At 37.1% G+C, this 14,893-nt stretch overlaps 2 protein-coding genes across 2 annotated transcripts; both read left to right on the forward strand.

Moving 5' to 3' along the window:
- The first annotated feature begins 5,619 nt into the window (after nucleotides 1-5,619).
- LOC135626446 (NAC domain-containing protein 58-like) lies at nucleotides 5,620-7,280 on the forward strand. The gene is made up of 3 exons (XM_065131749.1): nucleotides 5,620-5,865; nucleotides 5,961-6,262; nucleotides 6,414-7,280. The coding sequence occupies exons 1-3, from the start codon at nucleotides 5,706-5,708 to the stop codon at nucleotides 6,918-6,920; spliced, it is 969 nt and encodes a 322-aa protein (XP_064987821.1). The 5' UTR covers nucleotides 5,620-5,705; the 3' UTR covers nucleotides 6,921-7,280.
- A 5,636-nt stretch (nucleotides 7,281-12,916) lies between these two features.
- Nucleotides 12,917-14,313, forward strand: LOC103978613 (NAC domain-containing protein 87). Its single transcript, XM_009394462.3, has 3 exons — nucleotides 12,917-13,206; nucleotides 13,268-13,536; nucleotides 13,641-14,313. The coding sequence occupies exons 1-3, from the start codon at nucleotides 13,032-13,034 to the stop codon at nucleotides 14,082-14,084; spliced, it is 888 nt and encodes a 295-aa protein (XP_009392737.2). The 5' UTR covers nucleotides 12,917-13,031; the 3' UTR covers nucleotides 14,085-14,313.
- The last annotated feature ends 580 nt before the right edge of the window (nucleotides 14,314-14,893 follow it).

Consider the following 14,893-nt stretch of genomic DNA (forward strand, 5'->3'; position numbering starts at 1 on the left):
GGCTCCGCAGGTGCATTTCTCATAGATTGAAACATATCATGAAAACTTGTTCAAACTATTCGAATCCTAAGCTGACTTAAGCATCGGAGGGATATTGGTTGAGAACGTCTTCGACTTCGTTTACAAATTCGACACATTTAGATTCAGACGATCTTCACGTCGAGCGAAACTAACTTGAGTTTGACACAAGAAGAGACTCCGCTTTGATTTCGGACAATCAAATTTTGAATCAACAATAATAAACTTACACTAACCGTCATATGAATTTGTTATGCGTGACAAAACATATAAAGCTAATAATGCTCTACTTTTTTTTTTGTTTATATTTATGCAGACAAACCATCATGTATGCTTCGTAAGATCCATATCTCACGTTAGGCATTGGTCAAGAACTCCTTTCACAAGAGCTCAAGCATAAATGACAATGGGGATATTTGACATGCACTTCCTGCAGCCAGTCAATAAAGCAACCAATTCCAAGCTTGCTTTGTGTCAGTGGCCGAATTCCTCGTCAAAAGTGCTCCGAAGTAGTAGATCACAAAGAGAGAATGACTTGTGAAGCTTTCTTCCACCAATCCAATATCCGTTTGCTCGTAAAGGTAAGATTGCGTATATTGATTTACCTGTTAAGGATAACTTACGGAGGATTAGTTAGAGCTATAAAAAGATTAATCACCAAACGTGCACGTAGACGAAACCAAAGAAGAAGAAGAAGAAGAAGAAGAAGAAGAAGAAGGATAATGTACTTTCGAACTTGAGATGGAAGGACTACCTTGTTCAAGCCACTAAGGTTGAAAGGGACAGGCCATTGACGTATTCCAAGCAGCATCTGTTCTACCTCTGACTTTTGTCACAGCTGCAATACCTCCTGCTCTGTTCTCCGAATCATTTGACGTCAAGCCGTCGACTCTATGGAGACGGCGAGCAATCCATATTGTCAGTAAACCTATAAGAAGTGAAATGATTAAAGAAATTAAAGAGTTTGCAACTCTTTTTTCTTTTGTTAGTTCTTATGGACTAGTTTTCCTACATCTAAAAGTTTAGTTATGAGATTAGATTTTGATCTTCGTTCATATGATCCTTTTTTTTTTTTTCTTCTCGATCATCAACTCTTTCGTATAGAGGGCATTAGGGACATCCTTGGAGCCACAATTCAAACTATGACAATAGAGAGATTAAGTTTAGGATAAGATTCGAAAATGAATTGGATTAGAGAAAATTCTCAAAAATATTCATATCATTATAGAAAATATTCCCTATTTTGATAAGGATCTTATCGTTTTTATTTAATAGCGATGTATCTGAAAAGCGACTTTACGATCATGTCGAAAAAGTTCAAGCTAGTGGAGTCTACAGTGAATTGGAGAAAATCTGATTGCATAGGTTAGGTTAGTTCCAGTTCCAAATTATCGAGATATCGTAATACTTAGCTTGTGGATTTATCTGATTGCATAGGTTAGGTTAGTTCCAGTTCCAGTTCCAAACCTATTTCCAAGTTAAGAGGCATTGTTGAACTATTAAGTCGAATCAAGCTTTTCTAAGCTATGTTGATCTATAAAATTAGAGTGTTTTTTTATTGGTGAAGATTATTTTCTTCCATTATAATATTCTGCAATTCGATCCTACCAAAAAGAAGCTTAAACTCCAAACCCAATATAACATGCTGCTGCTTTTCTTTTGCCTTTAGTTAATCTCTCCGGTTTGCTTCCAACTCTTTGCTCCTTTTTCCTTCTCAGATCTGTGCTCTTCTTTTTGCTGGAATCGGTCATCCATATCTCCATCATCTCATGCCAAAGCGCAGAAGCAACCGAGTAAGAACACATTAGCTTACAAAAGGATACATATCATCAAACCTCGCACCGAAACCCACTGTTTCCACGTCGCAATCGGTTCCATGCCGCGAACGGACGTCGGCAAGATGTTTACAGCCACCACCGAGAATGAAGAAGAAGAAGAAGAAGAAGAGTAAGAGCGAAGCTTCGTGGAAACCAGGTCAGCAGAATAGGGTTAAAGGTCATGCATGAAAGGATAAGGATCAAATACTCTTCGAATATTGTATAGTAGCAGTACTGCAACACAAAGAAAGGTTGGCATTTGTTCCTGTTGTTCTTGGAATGGACCACATGATGCTAAGCACAACTTTGTTCTTCTCATTCCCACTTCAATTCTCTTAGGAATTGCTCATCTCATAAGAACAGTCATCGACTTTGATCACATTGCTTATTGGGGCTCATTATATATTATCCCCTTTAGTATTATGATCTTTATATTTTTTAAAATTATATTAATATTTTTATACTTAGAAAAGTATAATATTTAATTTTATTTCTCTTCACATTATTGATTCTATTGATGAAAAATACTGCACGTGATTAGTGATAAATCCTATGATATTTCCATCAACAGAATGATGACGTGAAGAAAAACGAGACTAAATGTTTCATTTTCGTAAGTACAGAGATATTAATGTAACTTTTGAAAATATACGAAGTGATATGTTGAGGATAACTAATTATAGAAAATAATATATAATTAATTTTCATAGTGTTATGATTAAAAGTTGATGCGCATGCCGCGTGATATAGACATGGTTTTGTACCATACCATGAGTATATTATGTATTAACGAAGAAGAAGAACAAACAAAGAGTGCATTTGGGGAAATGAAAAAAAAGAAAAAGAAAAAGAAAATAGGGTTATGAATTAACATAATTCAATTATCTTAGTATCCTTTGACAATGATGTAATTTCACTGATTGTTGCTGAAAATTTGGTTTCCTTTTTTTTTTATGGTTCAACTTAGATGAGGATGTATTTATATGATCCATGTGATATGGGTGATTGGAATAGATTTGAGTTATTTCTTGCAAAAAAATCATAAATTTCAAGAAAAGGGTAAGGTGGAGTTGGTGGAGCAAACTCAAAGGTAATTTCCATCTCCAACAATTTCCCTCAATTTATTTAAGACTATAAGATAAAATCATAAGAGTAATCAATATATTTTTCAAACCACCAAACCCTAATTTATAAAATTTATATTCATATTAAATTTTTTAATATTGAGTAATTTTTTGTTCAAATAAATCAGTTCATAATAAGAATCTCAAAAATACTTACCAACTCTCACAAGCTCATATATTTGAATTAAAGAGGATAGATGATGAAAATATAAATATAAAAAATGTAGGATTTTTCTAAAAAATACTAATATTTTGAGTATTTCTCAATCAATACCCCTATTTTATTTTATTTTTTTTCAAGCAGTACCCTTAATTTAAGAATACTCAAATTACTCCTAAAATACTATTTTGACCTATTATAATATTTTAATCATCATAATAAAAATACTATAAAATCTGCTTCAAAATACTATAAATGATATAGATGAACTCCTAATCTAAACCAAAATAACTACAAGCCTAAAAATAGGGTATCATAATAGTTGATGAGCAATGATAACCAAAGAGGTACAGTATGATATCACTGTTTCCAATACTTCAATAAAATACTATAAATGCTGCTGAAAAATACTATAAATGAGCTAAATAAAAATACTTTAACAGTTTTGAAAAAATGAGCAAAAAATTTGATAGAAATTTTTCTTAGGAGTATTTTGTATATTTTTTAATTAGAGTTACTGTTTAAGAAAAAAAAAATAGAGATATATTTTAGAGGAATATTTTCTTGGAAAATGACTTCATATATTGCCGATGGAGTTGCAATAGATGTTGTCATATATATATATATATATATATATATATATATATATATATATATATATATATATATATATATATATATATATCTTCCACCATAGTAGTGTTATCTTCTCATCGTTTCTGCAGGCTCATCTGATTACCTTGCATCGTCATGCCAAACCGTATTCCACATTTGGATCGACTTCCTCGATGACGAAAGGCGAACGAATCCCTCGACATGCCCACGTTTTCCTGATATCGAACGTATATCAGCGGTGGCGAGGATGACTCCTGCGCCCAACCCACATTGCTGTTGATAGCTCTCTTCCACTCACGGCCACCCCCTTTTGTAGCCTTGTGACTTGTCACTGTGTCCAAGCTCGCTAATGACAACCACTAATCCACAGCTTCCCGTTTCAGCATGATTGTCATTTGTGATCACCACCCTCGTCTCATTGGCATATGTTCTTGCACGACAAAGGATACTAACCCTTGACCTACCGACGGTTTGCTTGATGGATTTGCACTAATTCATGTTGCTTATGATAAGATAATCCACTTCATAAATTGCCTCGACAAGCCACTCTCTTTGGCAAGACAATATATATATATATATATATATATATATATATATATATATAGTGTAGAGAATAAACACGCTCCATCGTACGAGCCAATGAGGATCCGATACGTGGACCATTTCGATGCCCCATGGTTGAATACAAGAATTATATAGAACGAGTCATGTCTTATTCGGTATCTAATTAATGTATATGTATTATCTTTTTTTATAGTTCACATCATGGTTTGATTCAGGCGTTAATGCCAAACATAACATATTAGTATGAGAGAAATTATTTAAATACTATTTCATAGAATAAAAATGATAGTCATAAAGTTTATATAAAGTAAAAGTTTGATTAATTTTTTTCTATCATTTCGGAAACATTATTTCGTGGAAAAAAAAATAATAGTCATAAAATAATTTTTTATATGATTTTTTTGGCACCAAAATATTTTGAAAACACAAGACATCAAACAACATTGGTATTGACTCACAAAATGTCAACAACACTGTTCTTAGTCGTGTACAGCGGTGTTGTGTGTCGGAAGCAACCAACTGATCCGGCCAAACACGTGCAAAATTTTACCCGCTCACCACGTGTCCATCGCGACCCGGTCATCGACCTCCCACCACCTTAACTTCGTACGGCAACCAATGACGCATCGAAGAATAACACGTATGACACACGCGCACATCTTAGTCGAGCAAATCATGGGAAGCCACGTAATGCGACCTCACGGTATGTATGTGTGCGCGCAATGAACCACTTGCGCAAGCTAACAAAAGCTTAGCTTCGTCGATGGAGACTGACCCACTCGCTGGCCCAACCCGAACAGCACACCTGTCCACGCCGCACCTAATTCCTCAAGCTGTAGTGTGTGGGGCTCAAATTCTGACCGCGGAAAGCAAGCGATCCACGTCATCAAACAGTCGCCAAGGGTAAACTAATCGATGATGGTGTAGATAAAGATGAACGACGAGGTCCGGTTCGCCGTCCACATCAGCAATCTCTCGGTTCGACACGTGTCTCGGTGACAATCGTTTAGCCGTGTATTTTTCGGATAGAGATAGATTCGTCTTTGGCTCATGTCGATAAATGGTAGATTCGTCCGCGTGTGTTGTTGATTTCATACCCTTCTAATCGTTAGGCTATTCTTTGGTCTTTATGTATTCACGTTATATTTGCAACGATCAGCATATATTGGGCAGCGGCAGTATTTAGTGGCGGATTTGGATCGGATGCTGTTGAACGCACATGTGTAGAATCTTGTGCGAGTAGTTCAACTCGGTAAATATGCTGTAGATTACGTCCACTAAACGACAAAATTACGCTGCCATAAAAGCCGCCCCCACCCTCTGCTGCCTAAAAATTCCAATCCCCTTCTCCTCTCTCTCTCTCTCTCTCTCTCTCTCTCTGCGCCAAAGCAGCAACTCGGGATCGCCATGTCGAATCCTGCGTCGCTGCCGCCGGGGTTTCGTTTCCACCCCACCGACGAGGAGCTCATCCTTCACTACCTCCGCAACAGGGCGTCGGCGTCCCCATGCCCGGTGCCGATCATCGCCGAGGTCGACATCTACAAGTACGATCCATGGGACCTCCCCGGTCAGTACTCCCCCATCCCCCTCCAGCCTTCTTCTGCTTCGTCTTCTCCTGTGTCGCAGCAGCGTCAACGAAACCCCACCTCACTGTTCCTGCAGCCAAAGCGGCGTACGGGGATCGCGAGTGGTACTTCTTCAGCCCCAGGGATCGCAAGTACCCTAACGGGTTCCGGCCGAACCGAGCCGCCGCGTCCGGGTACTGGAAGGCGACCGGCACCGACAAGCCGATCCACGCGACCCACGGGAACGAGAGCGTCGGGGTCAAGAAGGCCTTGGTGTTCTACAGAGGCAGGCCTCCCAAGGGAGTGAAGACGAACTGGATCATGCACGAGTACCGCCTGGCCGAAGCCCACGCCAGCAACAGCTACAGACCAGTGAAGCCGAGTGATTCCTCCATGAGGGTACATCACACCGCTGACCCACCTCCTCCTCTTCCTCGTGACCTTCTCCTGTTCGAAACAATGCCTCTTCCAAGTCCTGGGAAAAAGGACTTCTCTTAGGTTACTTCTCTACCCTTCTTTTCGCTCTGTAATGATCCTTTTGTTATCGCAGTTGGATGACTGGGTGCTGTGCCGCATCTACAAAAAGAACAACCATCTGCAGTCGGTGCCTCCGCCGATGGATGAAGCGCAGATAGGCTCGGCTTCGAGCTCCAAGAACTCGGACCAGCAAAGCAGTCTCAGGCCGCAGCCGTCGTCTTCCATATCTGACGTCATCCTCGAGAACTACTCTGTGCTCTCACACCTGTTCGGCGACCTACCGGAGAACAGCCCTCTCATGGCCCAACAGCACTTACCTTGTAGCAGCAGCAGGATCGATGGCAACAGCAGCTTACTCCAACAACAAACACAGATGGATCCGATGGGGGATGGCTCCGGGAAGCGGCCGCGGACGATGGAATGCTACTTTGACGACAGCAACCGGCTCTTACATCCTCCAAAGAAGCAGAACTGCTCGAACATGTTCGCCAACTTCTCCGAGCAGTTCGACAGCAGCTTGCTGGAACAGCACCTCTTCAACCAGCAGCTGCTCCTCAACTCCCACCTGGGATTGCACTGAGCGATAACATAACATCTCTCTCTGAGAAGCGATAAGAATCATTGTTGTTGTCGGAGACAGCACACAAAATTCTTTGAGATGGGAGCAGCGGGCTTGTAGATGTGGTGTGGCGTGAGGCTTGTTCTTAGCTTAGTCTTTTACTTCACCTATAGAGAGAGAGAGAGAGAGGGGGAGATGGAATCGGTTCACACGTACCAAAGATGTTGTAGTTTTCTGCATGATGTCATCGCTTACACACAACCAACATCATCTTTGACCCCCGAATTGAGGTTTAGTAGCTTAATTAACTATGTTAAGCTCTCCAAACATGTAATTAATAGTTTGGAAGTGTCTTAGCAAAGAACATATGTTTGTTGTTGACCTCGGCGAGGGCGATGATATTTAACTTTGAGTGTATAGTTTCCTCCAAGGAAGCAATAGTCCTCCATTGGTTTGTGTTGAACCCTCGCCAACATCTCAAGCTGCCATCCTTTGACGACGTCGAAAAGTAATGCTTCGATCACTTCGAATTAAAAAGTGACGATGATCGCAGTTGATGTGCGGAACTAAACAAAGATGTCATTCCAGCATGATGAATTATTCCAAATCAAAATTAATATTCATAACATATCTTTTAAGATGTAAAGGAAATTTCGATGTTATTTTGACTCAAATATGGAAGGAGGATCTCACTAGGCTTTCATGTATTTAAGTTCATTCTAGGATCCACCTTGAATGATCTTAAATTTAAGTTCATTTTATTGACTCACAGAGCTTCAAGGAGAAGAGGAAGAGAATGATATTAAAGACTAGAAGTACTTTTAATCAATGCTTTGGATTGATTTAAGAGTACCTATTTATATTAGCTAAAAGTAGAGTATAAGTTTTTTTAAACAATAACAAATCTATCATATCCCAATACATCTTTTTACCTTCATCTATTTATTTTAATCTTTTATTTTATCTAATCCTAACTATTTGAATTAATTTTATCACACCCTATTAATTCAAAATAGTTATAACTTGAAGTTGTCTTTGGAAAAAATAATTTTTTTTCCAAAGTTATTGTGAAGATATTAGCAAGTTGATATTTGGTGCTATAGTAATTCATTTGAAATTTTCTTTTATCAATCAATTCACGAATGAAATAATATCGAACTTCAATATGTTTGGTCACCCGTGGAATAGTAGACTTGTTGTCACAGTAGATTTTAATTGGTCAAATTTGTTTTTCTCAAAGATCTACTAAAAGTCTTCGAAGCCAAACTGTTTGACATATTGTGCTTATAGTTGTAACATACTTCGTCTTAGAGCTTGAAAGAATAATATATTATTATTATTATTTTATTATTTATGAAATCATACCTGAGCCAAGGCTTAGCACAAATCCCGAAGTGTTTATTCTATCATTTGTACAACCAGCCTCATTGTTATCAATATAAGAACATAACTTAAAATCTTTTATATACTAATAACGAATATTATAATTGTGAGTTTGTATGTAAGAACTCTTTTAGCTAGCTGCTCCAAAGTAATGCTTGCTATGCATAAATCTGGATAACAAACTAATTATAAACATTGCTCATCTGTTTTTTCAACTCCATCATCTAACATAAGTTTAGCATTTGTATTCATTTGAGTATTGACTAGCTTACAAATTGTCATATGAAACCTTTTAAACAAATATTTAGCATATTTTTCTTAGCAAAAAAAAAATTATTTGCATCTTGAATAATTTTCATTCAAAAATAAAAAAATAAAAGCCCCAGATTAATCATTTCAAATTCTAACATCATATTTTTCTTAAATTCAGGAAGCATATTTGATGAATTTTCAGTATAAATCATATCATCTACATGTAAACAGATAATAAGAATTTTCATATGTTGAGCTTTTATATATAAAGTTGACTCACTTAATTTTTTTTTAAAATTATATTGAAGAAAATACTTGTCAATTTGGCTACACATTCTCTAGATGCTTGTTTGAAGCCATATAATGTTTTATCTAATTTAGACATTTTATTGCTTTACATAAGTCTCCTCTTGCAATTTTTCATTCAAGAATGTTGATTTAACATTAGATTGATAAACCTATCATTTATTTTTGTTGCCAATGCTAATATTGTTCTAATTATACTAATTCTAGCAATTGAAAAAAAAAAGTTTTAAAAAAAATCGATACCTGAAATTTTAGTATACTATTTTGTAACTAAACAAGCATTAAATTTTGACTTGTTTACCCATTTGAGTCCATTTTTTTTTTTCCTATGGGCAAATATACTAATTCTCAAGTCTCATTCATTGCTTGTCCTCATTCTTCTTTCTAATTTGTAGCTTAAAAACAAGTAAGTTCCAAAGCATAACATACAAAATTATCACACTAATAATCTCTAAAAGACTATGAGATGTTTTAGTATCACTAAAATCACTTGAATCATTCAAATATGAGAAGAATCGAGTAAGCTAACAATAGGCAATGTATCATATGCTTTATCGATTTCTTCTCCTACAACTATTGGAGTTTTAACTGCTTTAGAGTTTCAAACTTCTTCTTCATTAAAATTAACATCATGATGTATAATTAATTTCTTAGTAGTAGAATCATAATGTCTAAAACTTTTTGTCCCATTACTATACTCACAAATATGCGCTTAACACTTTTGTCATCAAGTTTGCTTCTTTCTCAATAGGAATATGAAAATAAACAACACAACCAAATACTTTTCAATGACTTACTTCTAGCTTTATGTTTAACTATACTTCATAAGATGTTTTTTCTTATACTGCTTTGGTAGGAAAGTGATTTAGCAAATATACTGATGTCCTCGTAGCTTCTGCCCGAAACTCTTTTGATACTATTTTCTCTTTAAGCATGTATCTGGCAATCTTAACCACTTCTCGATTCTTTGCTCTACTATCTCATTTTGTTAGGGGGGTACAACTTGTAACTTGTTCCTTATGAATGTTTGTATTCTTGTAAAAAATAAAAAAAATCTTTTGAAGTGAATTCACTCTCTTTATCAATATGCAGTATGCAAAGTCTTAATAAAATAATTGTTTTGTTTTTTTACATATACTTTGAAAATTTTGAAAACATAAAAGGTTTCGACTTTTTTCTTTCAAAAAATATTTCCACATCATCCTTGTGCAATCGTCTATAAATAACAAAAAATATCTATTTTTACCATGTGAGACAATCTACAAAGGCCCACAAATATCTACATTTTTAGCTCTCCAAAAATGACCTGTGTGAAAAGAATTTCTATATTGTTTTCGAAAAATATAGGATTTACAAACAGTATCTTTATTTTTAATCTTAGGCAAACCAACTACTATATTTTTCGCTATCAATTTATCAATTTTCTTATCATAAATTAAGTATTTGTCATCATAAAAATAACATAATATTCTTTTCTCATCAGTTGGCTAATGAGATTTTATTTTAAACTAAGAATAAACATCACATCATTAATTAATTTTTTTTATCAGATTTGGTGTGCATAGAAACGGTTCCTTGTCCTTCCACTTGAACCTTATTGTTATTTTTTATTTACATTATAGATATAATTAAATCATCAAATCTTTAAAATAAACTCACGTCTCGTATCATATGATTAATGTATCCATTATCCAAAAACCAAATAGATTAAGAATATTATTCATTAGATACAAAATTTTTTCTTTATCCTTTTTTTTGCTATTAATTTTCTCATGATAATTTGCTTGAGTTTTGTTCCAACAATGTTTTTCAAGATAACCATATATTTTATAGTGAAAGTAGAGAGGAACATTTGAATTTTTATTTTTTACCATCAATCTTTTTTAATATGTCTAATTTTTTTGTAACAAAAATATTGATGGGTCTCTTTGTTACTTTCATTATAGTTCTTCTAACTCGTCATTTGCCTCAAGTATCAGATCGTCCACGACCTCTACTATTTTGATCACTCCTTTGAGATATAGTTTTTAAAATTTTTTTTTAGTCCTTATGATTTATCTTCATTTAAAGAACATATTTTAAAGTTTTATCTAGAAATTATATCAAATTTTGGAGATAAACTTCATAAAACTTTTTTTACTATAGTTTGATATTTTATGTTTTCACCATAAGATCTCATTTAGTTCACAATAAAAGAAACTTTTGAAAAAAAACCAATGATATATTCAGAATCTTAGTTTCAAATTTACGTTAAAGAATTTAAAATTTTAAAATTTTTACCTTATCTATGCCTCCAAACACACTTTTTAATATTTTCTAAACTTTTGATGTCATCATGATTTGAGAAAATAAGGATTTATTTATTATTTATTGTCGCATGTAGAGGGAGGGCTCTTGCATTTTTTTACATATTCTAATTCATATGATCTTTTAAATCTTTACTAATATTAAGATCACGTAGATCATACTCAACAAAACCATCTTGTACTAAATTTCATAATCTTTATAAAAATAAATAGAAGTTTCATTTTAATAAGCTAAAATTGATTATCATCATATTTGAAGATAGGAAGAAGTTGATTGGGAACACTTACTTTAACATCTATTCTCTTTTCTGGATCTACCGGTCTTCCCTTTTTTTCATTGTTGATTTTTTTATATAACTTTAAAAGAAGAGAAAGAGACGAGTAGAAAAGACTACAAGTATTTTTAACCTACAGTATTTTGGATTAATCCAAGAGCACCTATTTATATATTAGCTAAAAATAGAGTATAATTTTTTTTAAAACAAAAAAAAAATCTATCATATCCCAAAAAAACTTTCATCCTTATCTATTTATTTTAATTTAAATTTAATTTTATCTAGTCCTAATTATTTGAATTAATCTTAACAAATCTTTCATCATAGAAACCCTATTCTTGCGTGCTCTTGGCCGAGCCTATTCCTCCTCCTCGGTTCTAATCCAATTCAAGGCAACGACATCGGATGTGGGTCGACGGGGGGAAGGTGCGACTCCTCAGCCCCTGCGCATGAGCTCATGCATGCATGCGACTACGTGGGGCTTCCCTCCTCGTACCCTTTTTGTTCTTCTTGTTGTCCCTATGCCTTCCGAGAGACACTTTTCTATGAACCCTATAAATGAAGGGAGGGGTTGTCACTCCGATATGACTCGATAACCTCATCCCACTACTTTGATTCGAAACCTAAACCATTAGGAAAAGACTCAATCTATTAAACTCGAATGCTAACCAATCAAAGAAAATGAGATTGTATGAATATTGATGGGTGAACGATAATATATGTTAGTAAAAGATTCAATGGTTTCGTATAAGTCAAACTCCCAAAAATATATGCTGACAAAGTCGTCGTTTGATGTGGGATGATCACTCGATGCACTCACCAAAGTCAAAGTATGTTTTCCACGAGAAAGATTGTGCTTCCCGTCATAAGAATTCTCGAGAACATGTCAAGACTCTGTTCTTCATCGAGGAAGGAAGCAATGGCGTTCCCTATTAGCAAAGATTGAGAGAACAAGTTGGCAAGTAAATTATGTAAGGCAGCCACCTACCATGACACGTACGATCACAAGAAATCAGATCTGGTTGTGCAATTAATATTGCATGGAATTGAGATTAGTCATATGATGCAAATAAGATTCGAACAGCTTCCATGAAACCTAACAAGTTTCTAGTTTTAGAGTGATCCTTCAAGAGATAGAAGAATTCACCAAGCATATGTGTTCAATGATCATTTCCATGAGAAAGATGATGAGGTGAAAATGAAGGGAAAGAAAGAACAACTATAGCACTTACAGTAAGTAGTAATGGCGAGGAATGAATTAACAGTATAATCTATCAAAGGTTTTGCCAGTTAAATTAGTCCGTATCTTCGATCCGAACCCATACAAAAGAGCTGAGATTTGCCAGTAAAAAATTGGGAATGTGACAATGACAAACTTTGGTGTATTCCATCTGACAAGGAATAATATGAGCCATTAAACCATTAACTGCAGCAATAAAATACTGAGATCTTTCTTCCCCATGAGGCTTCTCTTTGAGGTGCCTTAAACCACACGGTTCTTAGTCTCTGAGGCATCCTTCGACCCTACTTAAATGGCTCTTCTCTCTGTGTCTCTCGTAAATCACAGTTGTCTTGATCTTGTTTTCTCTCTGTCGAAGGTGCCTTGAACCATGGTTGATGTCATGGAGGAAGGCTGCATGCAGTTACCTCCTGGCTTCAGATTCCACCCCACAGATGAAGAGGTCATCACCCACTACCTCGCACCGAAGGCAACCAACAACAGCTTCAGTGCAAGAGCTATTGGAGATGTGGACTTGAACAAGTGCGAGCCGTGGGATCTCCCAAGTAAGCAAGCCATTCATTGCATGCGTGCCTTCTCCCTCTTGATCTTGTTTCGATCGTGCAGGCAAAGCGAGGATGGGAGAAAGGGAATGGTTCTTCTTCTGCCAGAAGGACAGGAAGTACCAAACTGGGACGAGGACCAACAGGGCCACAGAAGCTGGGTATTGGAAGGCCACAGGAAAGGACAAGGAGATCTATCGAGGGATAGGCGTTCTTGTGGGCATGAAGAAGACGCTCGTGTTCTATAGAGGAAGAGCTCCCAAAGGGCAGAAGACCAGTTGGGTGATGCATGAATACAGGCTTCAAGGCTCCGATGCCCCAAAGTCTGTCGAGGTATATATCGATTTGCATGCTTCTCTCTATCTGAATCAAATCATGTCATGAACCTTCTTCTTCTTCTTCCGTTTCTCCAACGACTCTGATATCTGTGACTGCAGGATGAATGGGTTGTGTGTAGGGTCTTTCACAAGAACATGGGGAGGAGAAGCCCAACACCACCACCACCACCACCACCACCACCTGGAATACAAAGTGTTAAAACCCTCGACCCTCCTCGCATGAACTTCCAAGAGCATCCTCCCATCATCTCCGCCATGATGGGAACGGAGAACCAGCAGGCCGTGGACTATCGAACGAGCTCAAACCCACCTCACAACTCTTACTGCTTGCTCCCGGAGTCCGCGAACTCCGGCTACTTGCACCACCAGGACCCGGCGCAGAGAGCTACGGCATCATCTGCCATCATGAGGCATTGCAAGATGGACGGGTGCTGGAACACAGACCTCCACGTCTCCTGGGCGATGTCGAAGCACTACGGTGACCTCCACGACCCTTCCTCGTCTGCAGCGGTCACAGATTTGGATAGCATTCGGTGGTTCTGAAGGGCAACAGATTTCATGTCGATTTGGTGTGGTGTAGTTCCAAGGCCACTCATATTCTACTGATCGTAGAGAAAGCCTTGGTGATTTAGGTATGTTCTTCCTGCATGCAAGTCGCTGATGGCGTAGCATATGTCATCGTACACAGATGACACAGAAATAGAAGAAGCTGTGTGAAGCTCTGTTGTTGTTCGATCGTCAGTTTGACACGCCAAAGTTGATTCGGCCTTAATCTTGTCATGTTTGAGACCCGAATGCGTCGGGTGAGAAACCCCAAAGTCGAATCCCAACGCGAGAGGTTGACCTGAAAATGGGCTGAGGAATCCTGAGTTGAGCTCCTCGAGCGACCCGATTGGCTTGTTCTGTCATTCATCCGCATATCTCCTAAAATATTCAATCAATATCATTCGATGATACGCCTTCTCCTCACCATCTTCATCGATGAGGTACGACATCACATCAGTTAGGTCTAAGGACAAGTAGGATCTCTTTCTTGAGTTATCAATCCTTCTTCCCCTCTAATTATTCTTCTTTCTGCATCGATCATCATACTTTAATGACTCAATCATTCATTCAGCTTCTTCCATCCTCTCCTTTCTGCACATGGCCATGGCTTATGCGCGCGTCTCTGTTTGCTGCCACTTGCACAGAGGATTCTCGGGTCCCACCTCAGGCCACCGATCAGCATTTGGCCTGAGCTTCCAGTCCACTGTACCACCAAATGCCCCAAAAGAAAGATCCTATCCATGCATGACAGGAAGAGAAAGCCTCATCACCTTCTTTATTCCCACAGCTATGAGTCATACGTTCCT

Source organism: Musa acuminata, chromosome BXJ1-3, assembly GCF_036884655.1.
Source record: "Musa acuminata AAA Group cultivar baxijiao chromosome BXJ1-3, Cavendish_Baxijiao_AAA, whole genome shotgun sequence".
In the NCBI taxonomy this organism is placed as follows: Eukaryota; Viridiplantae; Streptophyta; class Magnoliopsida; order Zingiberales; family Musaceae; genus Musa; species Musa acuminata.